Source organism: Hoplias malabaricus, chromosome 14 (assembly GCF_029633855.1).
Source record: "Hoplias malabaricus isolate fHopMal1 chromosome 14, fHopMal1.hap1, whole genome shotgun sequence".
NCBI classification, from domain to species: Eukaryota; Metazoa; Chordata; class Actinopteri; order Characiformes; family Erythrinidae; genus Hoplias; species Hoplias malabaricus.
Window position 1 is genome coordinate 27,036,366 of NC_089813.1, and position 18,501 is coordinate 27,054,866.

The 18,501-nt window shown below is 40.0% G+C and overlaps 1 protein-coding gene across 2 annotated transcripts in view; it reads left to right on the plus strand.

Annotated features, from left to right (window-relative positions):
* Window positions 1-17,858, plus strand: part of ptch1 (patched 1) — a 50,738-nt gene extending 32,880 nt beyond the window's left edge. For both annotated transcript variants that reach the window (XM_066643684.1, XM_066643686.1), the window contains exons 16-24: window positions 307-449; window positions 3,050-3,233; window positions 5,243-5,523; window positions 7,574-7,711; window positions 7,797-7,939; window positions 12,989-13,088; window positions 13,526-13,819; window positions 14,050-14,617; window positions 14,928-17,858. In XM_066643684.1, the coding sequence (XP_066499781.1) occupies window positions 307-449; window positions 3,050-3,233; window positions 5,243-5,523; window positions 7,574-7,711; window positions 7,797-7,939; window positions 12,989-13,088; window positions 13,526-13,819; window positions 14,050-14,616 (1,850 nt within the window). In that variant the 3' untranslated portion in view covers window position 14,617; window positions 14,928-17,858. The remainder of the gene's footprint in view (window positions 1-306; window positions 450-3,049; window positions 3,234-5,242; window positions 5,524-7,573; window positions 7,712-7,796; window positions 7,940-12,988; window positions 13,089-13,525; window positions 13,820-14,049; window positions 14,618-14,927) is intronic.
* The last annotated feature ends 643 nt before the right edge of the window (window positions 17,859-18,501 follow it).

Here is an 18,501-nt window from a genome sequence, read left to right on the forward strand (position 1 = left end):
ATTACAAAATGTACCAAGAGCCAAACAGAGAATATAACCCTTAGTTCTTGCAATTATATGTATAACATGGAGACACAGCATGGTGTAGTTCAATTTTCCCTTTTATTTTTCTCTCACATGTAACTCATTGAATCTAATGGGATAATTTCCTTACCTAGCCCTCTAACCACCTCAGGACATCATCCAATAAAATTTTAACTAGCTCAGAGACACTCCCTAATAAGACAGGAAGTAATAAATCTAGATATCTAAGGGTTAATGAATATAGGATTTTGTTGTTAACTTTTTACTTGTGAATTTGTGCAGGCCTGCAGGACGCGTTTGATAAAGATTGGAAGATGGGCAGGATCACTCAGGGGGACTACAAGAACGGCTCTGATGATGGAGTCCTGGCCTACAAGCTCCTGGTGCAGACTGGACGCAGAGACAAGCCAGTTGACCTCAACCAGGTAAGAAATCCACCTGAGACTACAGAGTAAAAATCAGAGAACGTCCCAGCTATCAGGCACATTTAAATTCCGTTGGAACTTTTCAGCAGCCGCCCGGAGTGAAACCCCATTCATCCGTGTCTCTTTAACTGGAGCATTACTTTCCATAAGAAGCGCTGACAGCATGAAAGCACCTCTCCCCACTGAGCTTTAGAGAGAAAATAAAACTCCTATATATCTGTCTTTATGGTGCAGCATGTGGCTGTGTGAGGAGAGGAACTGTAAAGAACATAAGACCATACTGCTACCTTGAGCATATTTCACACATACGACTGAGACATAGAAATTCTGATGAGCATATATGCATCCAGTGTGCTTTGTCTGGACATAAGGAGTAATTATTTGCATACCAATTGTTTGTACGGTTGTTAGCATGTCCTGTCTTTTCCCTCTCCCGGTGGTTTTCCTGAATTAGACCTGTCTGGATGGTCGCAGGGTTATGTAAATGAACAAACAAAACATATCTTTCTTTTTGCTGCAAATGCTGGAAGTAAATGAAGACATATCCCTCTTTTTCATCGGTCTGTCCCTCTTTCTGTCTTAATTTCACTCTCTCCTTCTCTCCTGCTCTTTCATGCTGATTGCTTTACCGAGCACAGGAATTTAAAGCCCTCTATGGGGCCACAACTCGCCTCTGAAAAAGCAATTAGCCCTTCATTTAAACCGTTTTGTCGCATGGTGCAGGCCTGAAATCCAACCCATAAGAGGCAGTGTAGGCTCCTGCACCATCTGATGCTTCCCTTCCCACGTACACCTTACCTACACGTGCAGGGGCATTAAAAGTGACAGGTTAACACATCAATAATGCTCCCAGTCACTGCTCAGCATGAAACAGCAGGCCAGAGGAAAATGTAAATATGAGATGTCTGGATAGCCTGATATACAACGAGGGTCTGAAGGGACACACACTCTCCAATCTATATGATGACTACTTTGCAATACACACAAACAACTTGGAATAGTTCTTTATATATATATATATTTTTTTTTTTTTTTTTGAGTGTGACCGTAGTGCTGGGCATTAGCCAGCCCCAAGTAGAGGGGATAGGAAAAAAAAACAGTAAAAGCAGCCGGTCTGTGTTGGTGTGCGGCCTCGTGATGTCATTTCCTGTGCTTGTGAGGGAAAAGGGGCGGCAGTCGGCCAGAAGGCCGCCGGCCTCGCACTGTGGGCTTCCCGTGACAGCTTGAAGACATACAGTTGTTGCGTATCCTGCTGCTTAATTCAATCCAGATCTTTGGAATCCAAGTTCGCTTTTTTTCCCTTTTCCCCCATCTCTCTTCTACTCTTCTCTCGGAGCTGCTGCCATGTCCTCTTTGAATGGACAGACTGCTTGTCCTCTTTTTTTTTTTTTTTTTTTTTTACCTTTGCATATTATTTTAGTGCAATAATACTTACCATCCTTTTGATGTGTTTTTATTTTATTATTTTTATTTCAGTTAGAAGATTATTTTATACATAATTATATTTTTCCTTTTTCTGTTATGACGTTTTTCATGTTGGACTTTTTACAAAAATATAATACTTTTTTAAAAACATTTTTGGCATTTTACGCTGTAATTAAATGTCTTAATTCATTTTATTATGGCCATCAAGAACCCCAATTTCTCGTCCTCTGGTCAGGAACTGTCTGTGGCGCCGAGCATTCTAGGTATCCGTAGGGGTCAAGAGAAGCAAGTGTTAGCAACATTTGTACAGATGTTGTGTTATTTTTATAGCTCTCCTCCATTTGCTGGGTGGCATTTCCTCCTGTGTTAACAGCAAGGTTAACTGCACACAGGCGTGCCCAGGGACTCTGGCCAATTTTTTTATTGTTACTCTAACTCAAGCAAATTCCCCCCCCAGCCCATGCCCCCCATTTTACACACATACACACACACACACACACACACAGAACCAAACACACACACACAGCCGACCCACCTCCTCACTGAGAAACTGTGGATTTATTGTCCTGAAAAGTGTGCATGGCACAAAGCATCATACCATAATAGTTTTACTTTCTGGGGGGGGGGTTGGCTGACTGGGGCCCCCTGCAAGGAGGTAGGAAGAAAAGTAGAGATTAGTGCAGTGCTGGTGGGCATTCCTAACCTATATAAAATGAAACACACTGAATCATTTGTTTGTTCCACATTTCATCATTACACAGTACTTTACCAATGTAGACATCTATACATAATTATATGTTGTATTTGATAACAGGCATCTCCAGTGTAATATATTATTTTATTGTCTAAAAGTGTTTCCCTACATAGTATTGAGATATACAGCAAAACCAGTATAACTTATTTACCTTAGTCTCATAAGTTTATTCTGCCCAAACATAAGTTATAAAACATAAAAAACATTGTAACAATCTAAATTCAAAGCAGTTGGGTTTCCAAATATTAAACAATTATTAATAATTGTATGCTTTTTTCTGTTTGATTAGTTATTTATTACTGACATAATGATTTTATTTTATTAAAACACAGTTAAAGGACAGTTCTGTGGTACTAAAAGGAGACATTTCTTCTCTGCTGTGTTGATACTAAAGTTCTTTATATTCTGTTTATCTCAACAGCTCCCTGAACACAGGCTGGTGAATGCCGAAGGAATCATCAACCCAAATGCCTTCTACATTTACTTGACTGCCTGGGTCAGTAGTGACCCTGTGGCTTATGCTGCCTCTCAGGCCAATATCCGTCCTCATCCTCCAGAGTGGATGAGCGACCGCACCGACTCTATCTCAATCAACAGATTCACAAGTTAGTATACATCATCCCTGAATCTTGTCTGCTCCAGTTAGATTGAGGTTGTAGTAAAAGGAGGTGTGTTTCCCTTTTATAAAATTGGTTGTTACACTCTAATACTGAATGTTTCACCCTTAGTGAGACTTGGAAGTTGTTTGAGATTAAACAGTTCAGTATAAAACCCAGTTGGATGTCACAGATGTCACAGAATCTGTTTGAAAACTATATATATATATATATATATTTGTAATAACAGTACCAAAGAGGTTTTTTTGACACTTTCCTTTGTTGTAGTTCAGGGTAGTAATTGTGGCCTCAGGTTTGCAGGGCTGAGAGCTTCAGTGTTGGTTTGGTAGTGTGTAGTTGTGGGTAGCGGGTGGGCTGTGCACAGGGGGTGCACAGGAGAACATGATTGGATAACAAGCCGAGACGGCTTCTCCATGTCTGAGCCCCTGCAGCGTGGCTGGCTGCCTTCCAACTCTCGTCTTAATGGAAATTTATAGTGGAGATTATAATGGGGCAAAACTCTGTTTTAGCAAGTGGTCCAGCATGACCCTGTGCGGAACACACACTAACCTACTCCCTAGACACACACACACACCTCCATGAGAGGTAGTTATTCTGGGTCACATTCTTGCGATTTTATTTGTGGTTTTAAGACCGCCACTTATCCAAGTCCAGCAGTAGTGGTGATGAGTCATTGGTGAGGAAGCTGATGAAAGCTCTTCTCTGGAGAGAAGCCTCAGTGACAGGTGATAGGCCTCAGTGTCAGGACGAATTCACTTCATTGTTTTCAGATGTGTAGGTGGGGTCTTAACCTTGGCTGTGTATCAGGGCATAAGTGTTTATCATGCTAAAAGATATGTGAGTGTGTGCGAATGCACACGTGTATGAGCCGTTATTGTTGGGCATGCTGAGATGTGGTTAGCAGAGCTCTGTGTGATAGACAGGAGGTAAGTGTGTGTGCTCTAAGGAGTAGCAGTTGGCAAGGGGGCTGATTTTTGACAGCATAATTACAGCAGATCACTGTCGGGATGACAGTCAGCTGCATGTTGAGATTTGATAGCTGCTAATTTGCCCCGCTTTTCTCCCCAAGGCTGTAAAAAAATATTTGCGTTAAAAAGCTGTCACCTCAAAATATGGCTTTTTTACTGTTCATTGACACTGGAGTTGCACTATAAAGCATCGCTGTTATTTTGCAGCGGAAACACTGAAGCAGATTATTCTTTTCAACAGAATACTGGAAAAAAACTCATTTTTAAAAACTGTTTGTCGAAGAAATGTTAAATTCATCAAATCATGAATTGAACATCATGTTATGGTAGAAGGCCCAATTTGATCAATACAGTACTACATTTGACAAAAGCAGCTCAATCGTTCTGCCAGTTGTCTGAGTCTAAATTAGCACTTTTTTGAAAACTGGTTAGACAGAGTTATGGTGATTGCCTATAATATTATGTTATAATAAATAATGTAGGATGTGAAGTCCCTCTGAGAGCAACTATTGCACATTAAAGCATATATGAACAGTAAATTGGCTGCCAGTAAATTTCTGAATTTTTAAATCCATGTTATATCTTTTGCTAAAATCCCAATAAGAGTAAATATTGCTCTATTCCTGCTCCATATGTGGGTAGTACTGACATTTTTGGATTACAAAAATGATTTACCATAAGTAATCCCTGTTTTGGATTACTTATGGTTAACTCCATTACTGAAAGTGCTACAAAGCTAAACAGTTCGATTTACAAATGAGTTTTGTAATTCAAACAGTGAATAAAATATATATTTTAGCCACATTCAAACAACAGTTGTTTTTTCACCTCAAACCTACCATTCCACCTTAAAAGACGTGGAGTATAAATAAACAAGAGAGAACTACGTTTCCCCACAATTGCAGACGTCCCCCACTATTTGTTAGATTTGTTAGCACTCACATTGTGGCAAAATCAGGAACAAAGAAAATAGTTGCAATAACATAATGCGAGAAGAGCTAAAGGCATTTGTATTATTTTCCCCCACAGTACCTGCCGCAGAGCCCATCGAATACGCACAGTTTCCCTTCTACCTCAATGGGCTGCGTGAAACACCCCAGTTTGTGGAGGCCATTGAGAGTGTGCGCTCCATCTGCAGCAACTATAGCCGCCAAGGTCTGCCCAGCTACCCCAACGGCTACCCTTTTCTCTTCTGGGAGCAGTATGTGGGCCTACGCCACTGGCTGCTGCTATTCATCAGCGTGGTGCTTGCCAGCACCTTCCTGGTGTGTGCCATCTTTCTGCTCAACCCCTGGACTGCTGGAATCATCGTAAGTGCTTTTTTATGTCTTTACATTAGGGCTGGGCAATTAATGAAAAATCAAAATTGACATTCAGAACTTCTAATCGACATAATCTTGTCTATACCTATTATATCAATTATTTTTCAAATATTTTTTAACTTTTTGTTTATTATTTTGTCATGTCCCCACTGTGTGTCCCTTTAAAACCATGCTATCAAGCTGTAGTCATATGATTCTGCACTTATCTGCCACATGGAAGAAACCTAAATGCAGAGGCCGAACAAGCAACTCGAGGAGCTAGTAACAAAAACATGCTCTGGACGTGCTCTGTTTTGACTATAATTAAGAGAAAACTGAACCAAAAGGAGTCAAATATAAATGATGAGAAAAAACAGCAGTGACCAATGCACCAAACATAAACAGTGCTCAAAAAACAAGAGCGGAACAAGATCCCAGCAACAAAATACTGGAGCATATTTACAGTACAAGCCTTGTCACTGAACTATGAGGGTCAAAAATACCAAAACCAATTGTTCATTGTGGTAAAATGTACAATTAATCGTGATATTCATTTATGCTAATTTCGCCTAGCACTACTTTACATTATAGTGACATACACTGCTTTATACTGCATATACCTACTGTTATATTTAATGTACTTTTTACCATTTTAACTGTGCTTCATATCCTTCAGTGTTTTTTTTAACATCATGTTATTTTGTGGGTTTTTTTCATACTGTTTAATTCTGTTATCTTTCTGGGTCTGGCAGATTGAAGAGAATGTTTGGTATTGTCCTGTATTTAGACTGTTCAATGTGGAATGTGTATGCAAGTTCTGAAAAGATACAGAGATCAGTTATTTAATAGGCTTATTGTTTTATGAAAATATACCATAAGTGTCTCTGCTGTGTCTATGTCCTTGTCATTTTCCCCTGAGGGAATGCTACAGATGGAGGTCTGGGAGTAATTAAAGTGCATTTTATAAGGCAAAGTGAAATGGGGAGGGTAGCAAGGCCTGGTCCAACAGAACCTGTGTTTTTACAGCCCTGCTCTGTGTTTATCTTATACTGTCAGAGCCAGTTTGTTTAGTCTGTGTAGAGCATTTGGGACATTTCTGTAAAATAAATGAGTGGGGGACAGAGAGGTTACCACATCAAACACAACACTCTCTGTATAAAATAGACCTAGTGCTTGCTTGCTTTTCTCCACATTTGTCTACATCTCTGCACGCATGCTTGTGAGGGGGCAAGTGTATCTTTATTTTCCATACTTCCTCCCTCCTTGCTTGCCTCTGTTTTACTGCAACTTGTGGTTTAGCCATCTAGCCCGTCCAGCAGACTGCGATGGGATAGTCGCTTCACTTTCTTGCTTTACAGTACAGATGAAAAAGAAAGTTACTGCACCACTTCCACTTTACTGTCTTGCTTTTTGTCCTGGGCCACCGGTGGCCCCCTTTTAACCCACCCCCAAATATGTCCCCTGCTTCCTGCCACCCCCTTCTCTCTTTCACTCCCCTGTCCTCTCCAAAACCCTCCCCCGTCCTTCTTCAAAGACAGCAGGGCCCCCCAGTAACCTGAGCTTCATCAGCTGATTATGGCATCTACTCTCCTCTTTCTAACTACAATTTAAGCTCCACACAGAACAGTGTTTATAGTGTGACAGCCCAGCCCAATTTTATAATTGTGATTTTATTTTCCCCTGCATTCCAAATTGCTCACCTAATTCTGTGCTGGATTTGCATTTAAAACATTGACCTTCATTTAAAGAAAAGTTGATTTTTTTAGATTCATGGCAAAACTATGAATGGTCATAAACAGTTAATCAAAAATATGGTGAAAATGTGTATATTTGGTCAGTTTTTCTTGAACATGATTCATATTGAATTTGAAGAGTTTTTGAATATGCTGATTATTAATTTATTTATTGACATTCTATTGCTAAGGCAATAAATATATACACACACATGCACACACATACATGCACACACAAACACATTTAATATATATGTATATATGTATGTGTATTTCAAGTAGTGTTCAAATAATGTAAGGTTTTTAAATGCTTGTCTTTGTTTCAGGTGTTGGTGCTGTCTCTGATGACTGTAGAGCTGTTTGGTATGATGGGGCTGATTGGGATCAAGCTGAGCGCCGTACCTGTGGTCATTCTCATTGCCTCTGTAGGTATCGGTGTGGAGTTCACCGTCCACGTGGCCCTGGTGAGTCCCGCCTATCACTGATCCATTTTCGATTAATAAGGATGTTGGAAAGGGAACACATTCTAACACTCAGATTTTCCTGCAGGCCTTTCTCACAGCTATCGGGGACAGGAACAAGCGTGCAGTGTTGGCCTTGGAGTACATGTTCGCCCCTGTGCTGGATGGAGCCTTCTCCACCCTGCTGGGAGTACTGATGCTGGCAGGCTCTGAGTTTGACTTCATAGTTAGGTAAGGACACACACACACAATTAATATTCTTGCTAATTTATGTATCTTTATTTAACTTTAGCACTTAATTTGAAGTCGATCATAGAGTCAGGTGTTTTCAGTCAATGGGAGGACTTCATTTCAACATAGTATTCAAAACGTCATTTTAAATTTCCATCCATCCATTATCTGTAACCGCTTATCCAGTTCAGGGTCAGGGTGGGTCCAGAGCCTACGTGGAATCATTGGGCGCAAGGCAGGAATACACCCTGGAGGGGGCGTCAGTCCTTCACAGGGCAACACAGACACACACACATTCTCACACGGACACTTTTGAGTCGCCAATCCACCTACCGACGTGTGTTTTTGGACTGTGGGAGGAAACCGGAGCACCCGGAGGAAACCCACGCGGACACGGGGAGAACTCACAGACAGTCACCCGGAGCGGGAATTGAACCCACAACCTTCAGGTCCCTGGAGCTGTGTGACTGCAACACTACCTGCTCATTTTAAAATTATATAGACTAATTTCATGTTTATTCACATTATAAAATTTTCAGTGAAAATAAAATTAATATTTGGTGACTTGGCCTTTTAATTGTCTAACTTTCAGTCAGGACTTTCAGTTAAGTTTGCTGATGTTCTTGCTTGAATATGCTTCTTCCCTTCAGCCCACAAATTTTCTTTATGATTCGGGTCAGGACTTTGATGGCCACACTAATAAATACACCTAATGCGTACACACAACTTTGGAGGAATTCTTAGGGTCATGTGCTGTTAGAAGACCTGTTTGTAAACCAATTCAACTTTTCTGGCTGGTGCCTTGAGTGTTTTTCTGAAATCGATTTTCAAAACTAAAACAGCACCGTTCTCAGCAAAACAGCACAAAACAGCCCCATAACATGATGCTGCAACCACAATGCATTACAGCTGGGATGTTGTCCTCACCCACTTTCCTCCATACAAGTGCTCATAGTCTTATGATCATACTGTTGTCTTATATCAGCAAAATCCAAAGTCAGATTTGTGCTTTGTAAAGTAAAGGTTTTAAAGTGTATTGGATTTTAGTCACTAGTCAGTTTAAGCAATTGACCAGTGCATCATTATCATTTTTTTTAGAAAGCAGTTTTACGATCACAGCCAAGTTGTTGATTGTTAGCACTGCTCAGCTGCCCCCTAGTGCCACTGATATCAGTCAGTGTAAAATTAATGTCAACGTTCAATATTAACAGTGAGTTTTCTTCAACTCCTCCTCATTGTAAGTGTTCCATTTTGATATCTTCAAACATGGATGAATTTGAATGTGAAAGTGAATATTCAGAAATTCACCTTAAGTTAAAGCAGATGTTAATCATAGACCATTCCACTCTCTAGTTCTTGAGCTTGGGATTAAAGAAGTACTGTGATTAACTATTTCATCTTTAATTGTATAAAACTGCATGCAGTTGCCGGTGAACCATTCTGAGAATTAGTTAAACTCATTTTAATCTCTCGTTAGATTGCAGTGTTATTGTTGGGAATTGATGAATTGCTGACATTCTTCTTTCACTATTCTTTCAAAACTCAAGGAATAAAATGATTCATAGAAAACTACAGAGAAAAATAGCTTCTATCCATTATAAAGGTTTAACTTAAATGCAGTTTATAAATCTGCTGTAATTCAGTATCTGAAGTAAAGACTAGTGAAACATTAGCCCTGTGGAAAGTGCATGTCTAACTTCAGACTGTGCTCAGTTGTTAAGTCATTTTAAATGTTTTTGTCTGAGAATGTAACAAAGTGTCATTTACAACACAAGACAAAAGTACATAATAAAAACAGTATTAGGAGCAATCTTGAGCCTGAATTATATCCATATATTTGACCAAGTTTGTGTAATTTTTTTGCTTTTAATTCAGACCCAGTTGAGATTAGCTTTGCTGGATTGTGTGATGACAGGTTATAATTGTTAATTGCTGATATTGCAGTAAGGTGTTAGCCACGATTGCTGTAGAAATTCTTTGTAACTTTTAAAAAGGTACAGACAGCCACACCAGACTTCTACTCTGAAATCACAGACGAGTGCTAGTGAAAGAAAATGCACAGAGGTTTAGAGACCTAATAGTCTCTTTCACACAAACACACACAACAGTTTACTACTTTCCAAAGACCACACTGGGGCCCAGTCACTCGCACAAGCTCCTACTGAAACACAAACAGTTTTTTTATTATTATTTTTTTTCTCTCAACAAACACCAACATGCCCCTACTTACACATGCATTCACACACACACACACACACACACACACACAGGAATACACTGATAAAGAAAAAAGCAAAGGGAAAAACGGGGCTGTATTTTTCTCATCTTGCAGAAATAAAGGTTTGACTTTCCTCTGTCAGGGCTATGAATGTTTTGAGTCCAAACAGTTAGGTTATGTGTAGCTCAGGCTCAGAGAGGTATGTGCTCACTAGTTTATTGTGTTTTTTTCTTTTTTCTTTGGGGGGGGACGTGGCTCTGGAGTGTCGGCCCAAACCCACAGTCCAGGGACACACTAGCCCACATTTTGCTAGAGAACTTCATTCATTCATTGTCTGTAACCGCTTATCCAGTTCAGGGTCGCGGTTAAAGAGAACATTTGCTGTTTTTAACATAAAAGGCCTTTGTCATGTCTCTCTGCAAATAGCATTTAACTGTGAAAAAATCACACTGAAGTAAATCACACCTAGAGTCTGAAGTTCACTCCTGAGCCACTGACCTTCTGACCACTTTTTGTGTTCATTTTTCAGATCCAAATATTTCGGTACTTTCCTTGTCATATTGCTGAGTGCAAAGCAATTTAGACACTTGTTAACGAGTCTAATTTAAAACAATATTTATTTGGGTTGAATAAGAAATGAATGTTAAAGGACTGAAGATATGAATCACATTCATTCATTTATTGTTTGTAACCGCTTAGGGTTCACATTGTGTCTGGAACCTACCTGGAATCATTGGGGGCCAGTCCTTTGCAGGGCAACACATGCACATTCAGTCACGCACTCACACCTATGGACACTTTTAGAGTAGCCAATCCACTGAATGTGTTTTTGGACAATATTTTTGAAACAGTATGCTTCTTTTTTCTGTAAAATAGACAAAAGTGTTTTAGACTTATATCAGTCTTTTTTCTTAAATAAAAATATTTCTGAATGACAAACCATTCTAGAATATACACTAAACGATATCTGTAGTGTTCTCTCAAGTGGCTGGCTGCACTTGTACCACTTTGCTTGCTAGTAACACTTCATTGCATCTAAGCAATGTACATATTTAAACAATTTCTCCTACACAAGCTGCACCATGCCAGTATAGGGGATGAAAATCCCCCCATGGAGTGTGACCAAGTCCAGTTATTTATTTATTTATTTATTTATTCATTCATTCATTCGTTCATTCATTCATTAGCATTTTCTCAAGCACCTTCATTATGAAACCATTCATTTTCACTTAATACATAAACTAGAGTTTAACTAGAGTATAACTAGACTAAAAACTAGAGTAAAAGATTATAGAGTATAAACTAGAGTTGGTTAATGTGTATAAATATCACTGCTTTTTAGCTACATTAGCCTTTGTGCTCCAATGCATAACACAAGAAGAAGAATAGACTACCTGACATGTCTCTTCTATTTTGGGTTAATTGTGTATATTTGATGTTTTATGTCACTCTGACATTTAAATCAATAAAAGTAGTGTCTGCTTGGATAAGCAGCATGGTGTAGTCTCTAAAGCCTGTAAAATGTCCAGCAAGGTCAGGAAAGATGTTGTGTTCACAGTTGGGTGAACACAACATATTGTGTGGCTGTGGCTGGACATTGTTTCAGGCGCTAGGGCCTGGTAGTAAAACACTGGTGGCAGAGGCCAGTGTCACAGAGCTGCATCAGTTAGAAAATTTGTCTGAGTTTAGTCTGAGACCTAGTTTTGCTGGCAGGAAATTTTACACTCACATGTACACACACCCACACACAGACACATGCTCACACTTGTGAAAATATGTTCTAAACACGCATTTACTGAACCTAATTGATATCTCTGACTGGTCTATTTTATCTATTTATCTATTATTATATCTATTTTGCTACAGTTAGAGTTAGAGAGGGCTTCACCTTTGCACATCCAAGCATCAGGATGGTAAAGCAGGAATGGAGGAGAGTAAAGTCCAAATCCCCTCTATTCAAATCAGTTTTTTTTTAAAGCCCCTTTAGGGCTCCCACATATTTTTAATGAGGTAAAAGATGGCAGCTGCAATTTGAGCTGCTGCAATTTGCACAGATGCATTTCTGGTCTAGTGAAGGGCGGGAGCCATAATGAAGGAGGGGAGGGGAGGGATTTGTCAAGGAGATTGGGGGTCTTACCTGATACTCTAGAGATTTAATTAGACCAAGGGATTGTGAAAGGCAGGAAAATTTCACAGGGGCTTAGAGAGAGAGAGGAGAGTGAGGGAGAATGAGCTTGAGGCCAGGCAAGAGGGGCCTGTAGTTTTTCCTCTTCTCTTTCTCCTAGACTAAATTGTTTAAATTCTATGCCCTTCACTTCATCTGTTTGCTTCTGCTTTCTTTCTTTCTCTCTTTCTTTCTCTCTTTCTTTCTCTTTCTGTTTTTTTCAAGAGCAAGGGAGAGAGGCCCCTGTCCCTTTGTGATTCATCTCTCCTCTCCTCTCTCTCAAGCCCCGTACTCCACATTCCTTCCCGCTTTGCTTTAGCCTGTGTTTGCTTGTACTCCGGTCACCCCTGGAAAAAAAGGAAAAGAAAACTCTCCCTCTTTCCTTCCCCCCTTTTTTCCATGCCTTTGAATTAACCAACTAATTATGTCTCCAGCTTTTCTGTACTGCTCTCTTAAGACTAGCCTTCTTTGGACACTGTCTTTCACAAGGTAAAACTAGTTTTTAATCTTAATGAATTCTTCCTATTTGCATGTTTGTGGGGTACAGGTGCTCAGGTGTGTTTTTGTAGGGTTTTTTTATGTGTGTAGGTGTGTAGTTTAAATCGTTTTTAAATTTAAGAAATGGTTTGATCTATATTTAACCAATTTTGCTGCTTGTTTTTGGCAGATATTTCTTTGCTGTACTAGCCATCCTAACAGTGTTGGGGGTCCTGAACGGCCTGGTGCTGCTCCCAGTCTTATTGTCCTACTTCGGCCCTTATCCTGAGGTAAGAGGATTGCTCCTGTTGAGTCATCTTCTGTGGCACCCATACATACCACAGACACAATTATGCAGAGCTAGCAGACAGAGATATCCTTGGTAAACAGAGCTCTGTCTCAGAGACTTCAGCCCCATCCCAAATTAGCCCATGCAGCCTACCCCTAAAAAGTTATTCTGCAGTTCTCTCAAGACATATACAAGTCATATACTTAATTACTTTCCATTATGTTTTGTTAATACGTAATTCAGGTACATTTGGTTCCAAAGGGTTTTTTGTAAAACATGAAATTGCAACCGGCCACATTTAAATTCCCCACTCTCGCAATCCTCATGGTAGTTATAAAATAGCTTATATTAAGTACAGCATAAGCTTTATGATTAATAAGTAATTGTTGGTGTTTAGGAAGCTGCATAAAAACCTGAAACATACGCATGTGTTTTAAGGTATCTCCGGTTGATGGACGTAGCCGACTGCCCACTCCATCTCCAGAGCCTTTTCCACCAGTGGTGCATTTCACCATGCGACCCAGCCACACAACAACCCCAGGGACAGGTTCAGACTCCTCAGACTCTGAGTACAGTTCCAACTCCACATACTCCGGCATCAGCCAAGAGCTCCAACACTATGAGCACCAGACAAGCAGAGGGCGACCCGCCCGTCCAGAAAAGGTGCGGATCTCCACTGGAGCAAGACCAGTCGCTCGTCATGTGGAGCCACCAACTTTGTCATCTTATACAGTAAGCAAAGGCATTCTGATTTTTGTTATTTGTGTTGGTCTGAAGACATTCCAGCAGCAAAAAATCACAACACACACTAACTCAGAAACACAACATCAGTGTCTCTGCAGAGCTGAAATTGATTTACTACCTAAATATTACTGGCTTATTTGTGATACTGTGGGGGATGTGTATGTATATGTGTGTGTGTGTGTGTTTTAAGGCATTAATTTGTGGAACTTGTTCCCCAGGCTGGGTCAACTGATTCCAGGCAGCAGCAGCAGCAGCAGCATCATTATCGCTCCAGTCATCCTCCTCGTTCTCAGGATGCAGGACCTCAGTTTTCCCGCCAACACGGTAACAGGGATCACAAGAGAGAGGCGGGAAGTGGACATCCCCCTCCACCTCAGAGGTTGCGCACAGACGCTTTTGAAACTGCTAATGAGGCGGGTGGCCACTTTGGTCCCAGAGAACGTTCGGCGGGGCGCCGGCCTCGCTCCCATAACCCTTACCCGCACCCCACCCACACTGCCTCAGGCCCCACCTACTGCCAGCCAATCACCACGGTAACGGCCTCAGCCTCTGTAACAGTGGCTGTTAACCCGGGAATGGCTGGCCCGGGCCCAGCCTTCCCCTGCTACACCTCCAATGACAGTTATCGCACTTCAGAAGAAGTCTTCCCCGACGCTCACTTCCCCGACCCACATGTGCCCTTCACGGAGGGATGCCCCAGCACAGGTTCCAAACCTGAGGCCATGGAGCTGCAGGACCTAGAGTTCCACACTCTCAGTGACTGCCACAAAACACCTTCCAGCTGAGGTGTGCTAGCTCACTTCCTTCTTAATTTAACTTTTCTAAATTATTGCATATTTTGTGTTATTCAAAGGCAAGAACTCAATTAATTTAATAGTTTCATTGAATTACATACATTTATGTTTGCATTCTACATTCAGCTTCTCTAATTGAACAAATATGGTTTAAATGAAAAGTTTTTGACTTCCTACAAGTGATCTAGACAAACAAAAATGGATTTATTTTAAAAACAATGGCAGCCACAATAAGATGCTGTGGTGAGTCTAGTTATTAACAAATATTAACTTGATTTTTAAAATGCTCTTCCTTTCCACAGTAGTTGAATGTTGAAGCACAAAATCGCCAAAGATGGGACACCTGTCTGCTGGTGTGGACGAGAAATGGTGCTGCACGGAGGGGGCACTTGGACCAGCAGCGCCTCTGTGGTGCTTGACTATTTTACTGTATAGCCCTAATGTATGTCTATCTTAGATGTATCTATAAATATTTAAAAAGAAGCGTGTACACAAGTGTAAATATTAACAAGAGTAGCTATAATTGGACCTGTCTAGGGGTTGTCAAACTGGACGGTGTCCACGTGTATGATTTGTGATTACTGTCTACACATCATCTGTGTATCTGTGCCATGAGGAAGCTTCATCTTAGACATACTTATCAGCATACACATGTTGCTGCTTAAGATGTTGTAATGTACTTGTATAATTCTATGCAACTATTTTGATGTTATTGTGTGTGTATGTGAGAGTGAGAGAGAGAGTGTGTACATATGAGAGAATGTATTTGTGTGTGTATATATGCGTATGCACCTTGTACAAACATGTTGGTTCACTCCAGGTCCCACAGACTCACATGAACTCAGTTTAAGCGTAAAGTAGACTAGGGAACAACAAGCAGTTTCCCACCTTCACCTCTACATCAAACACAATTACTGTATATCATCTTCATTTGGATTCTTAGCTCCTACATTCTCTGTACCATTAACTGTGTTCTGTGTTAAGATTCCGCAGTTCAGCCTGTCTTAACCACATATGGCATAGCAGTTTATAGTTTTGTTACTTATATTGATGACAGTCAAGCATTATCATAAATATAAATGATACCAGTTATTTCATGGATTGCTATTAGCTGATTCAATATCACCCAACCAATTTATAGGTTGGGTTGTAATTATGTTTGTATGTGTTGGGTAGATTGAACATCTTTGCTGTTTTAAAGCAGTACAAATCTTTAACCATATAGCTATATCATACTATGTTCTAGCTATATTCTGTTTTTAATTTTTTTTTCCACCATTTTATCATCTGACCTCATAATACGAAGTCAGGTCTTTCCATACATTGCTGTGTGGAAGCTGCAGACAAGCACCGTGTGTTTGTGTAGGTGTTTGTTTGTGAGTGTGTGTGTGTGTGCGTGCATGACAGTGTGTTCCGTGTGAATTGAAGTAGATGTATGATTTATACAGATGTTAATTTGCTTATCACAAACCTGTGGTAGTTGAAAAGGAAAAAAAAGATTAATGTTTAAAGTTGAAGCACGCTATGCGTGAAAATGTAGAAATGAAGAAAATGTAGGGAGCGTTTGCATGTGGCTCTGCTGCTCTTGCTCTACGTCAGAACTTTTCTTTGTTCTTCTGGCTCGGTTCGAGTCGTTTTACTGTAAAATGGCCATTTAGGGTCAACCCTTGTTTGCTCTCAACACTCAGAAACGGATTACTGGGTAAATAACAGTTGCATAGTAGTGTAGGTACAGTGTTTTTTGTTTTTGTATCTTTTTTGACTGGCACTTTGTCAGTTCTAAGGTTTACTCTGAAACTGGTTAGCCTGTGTAGCAGTGCTCTTTTATCTTTCATGTCAGAATGGCATTATTTTTCATTGTGATTTTTCAAGCTAACGTTACAGTTTACTGAACAAACCAAGCTACGCATTTCGTAGCTAGTTTCCCAACACAGTTGATGTCTTCCCTCATTTTCCATGTTTGATAAGCTACGTTGAGTAGCAGTGAGAAGGGTTAACCACTAAATGGCCAAAGGAGAGCAGCGTTTTCTGTCTCAAGGTCCTTGGACCTCCTCACTGACAGGCCGTGACTACTGGCCCCAATTTAGCACGAGCAGTTCTCTCCTCTGACCTCACCTCATAAAACTCCACAACACAACGCTATGACACTAATTGGAAGTTCCCTCTCTACTGCCAAATGGTGCATGCGAGTGCTTCTAGGGTCAAGGGTCACAGAGCCCCCATTTTATTCGGGTGTGAGTGTCTGCCTGTAAGTAGGCATATGTACGTGTGTGTGTGTGTGTGTCTGTATGTGTATGTGGTTCACTTTTTGCCAGCACCCCCAACAGCCCCTCAACACTTGACTTCCTGTCAGACAGGTTTCTGTCTCCTTGCTCCTTTGTTCTTTCACAAAGGTTTTCATACATCTGTCCACTGCTTGTGAGCTGTTTTTGTTAGTAAGTTTGTTTTTATTTTGTATTCTCCTAAATGTCACATTGGCAGGAATAGGAGAGAAAAAAATGGCTGGCAACTATTGTTATTCGTTTTTATATTCTATTATTTTTTTACATTTGTTTTGCAATATTTATATTTTTGTATTATAAGATGTTTTGTCCAATAATGGTCATAATGCCAGTTGTTAACAATGCAGGGATTTTATGTCTGTCTAAAAAACACTATTACAGTTCTTGTTCTTACATTAATGGATTTTTATGTGTATAAAGTGCTTACTAATGTTAAATAGGAAAAAAGAGTATATAACATTTTTACATTACAGATTCATCACAGCTCTTAGAGGATTTAAAAAAGGAAAATAATCAGTGGTTTTTACAGACTGCCATTTTCTTTCCTCAGTTGGTGTGGATGTATGTTGTTTTCAGTTACAAAGATAAATGTATGCCATATAATTTATTTATATGAAAATTTATTTTTGTAGTGTACATAGTAGGTGTCAAGGTATTTGACAGAAGTATATTTTTAAAGAGTTTATATGTAATGCTACCATTTTTTGTTTGTTTGTTTTTTTTTTTTTTTTTTGTTTTGTTTTTTGTGAGAACATAACAGAGACATTAAGTCATTAAGGTGCACACTTTCATTGCTAACTTGTTCTCAGACTAAAGTCCCCTTTTACAGTGTTACCATAGAAAAGAGTAAACTCTGAAAAGACTGTTTTGGGTTTGTGAAAAGCTAGCCATGAAAGTAGAAAAGAAAAATGTACTAGCTCTCTAAAAATAATGTTCAAACACTGATAGAATTCTAACAAATAAAAATATTATAACTTATTTGTCTCTTGGTTCTAAATAAATGGATCTGAATGATGCACAGTAGCTCCCTGTGGCTGAGTCTGTGTCATGTAGTCAATCAGCACCGGGACTGTGGCTAACTCAAATGACGTCTTCCTATATAGTGAGTCACATAAGTATGGCTTTACAATCAAACTGTGCACTGTACGTTCACTAGGAAAGCATGCAGCTAATTGTGTACCAATGTGCCTCTTGAACATTTAATGCACTTCATGGATGCTTAAGTCATTATTTCATGACCTATGCAGTGCACTGTGTAGGGGGCCAGTTGAAATGTGGCCTGTGTTTTCCATGTGTAACACTAAAACACTCATAAATTGCAAACATACCAGTCCAGCTTTTTGTGCAAGATGAAGATTAAAGGTCCACAGCATTATCTTCTTCAGCTTTCCACTTGCTGACATCTGGCCACAAACCCCGTCCTCCCTTCCCCCTACAAAAGTTGTGCTCCCTCTCTATGATTCTGATTGACAGTTTTATAGACTGCAAGGAAATTGGTTGTAGTTACAATACAGCTGGTGTGCTCCAAGTAATGAAAAGGGGCATATGGCTTCGCAAAACATGGTGATGGAAACTGATTCAGGCTGACCCCTCG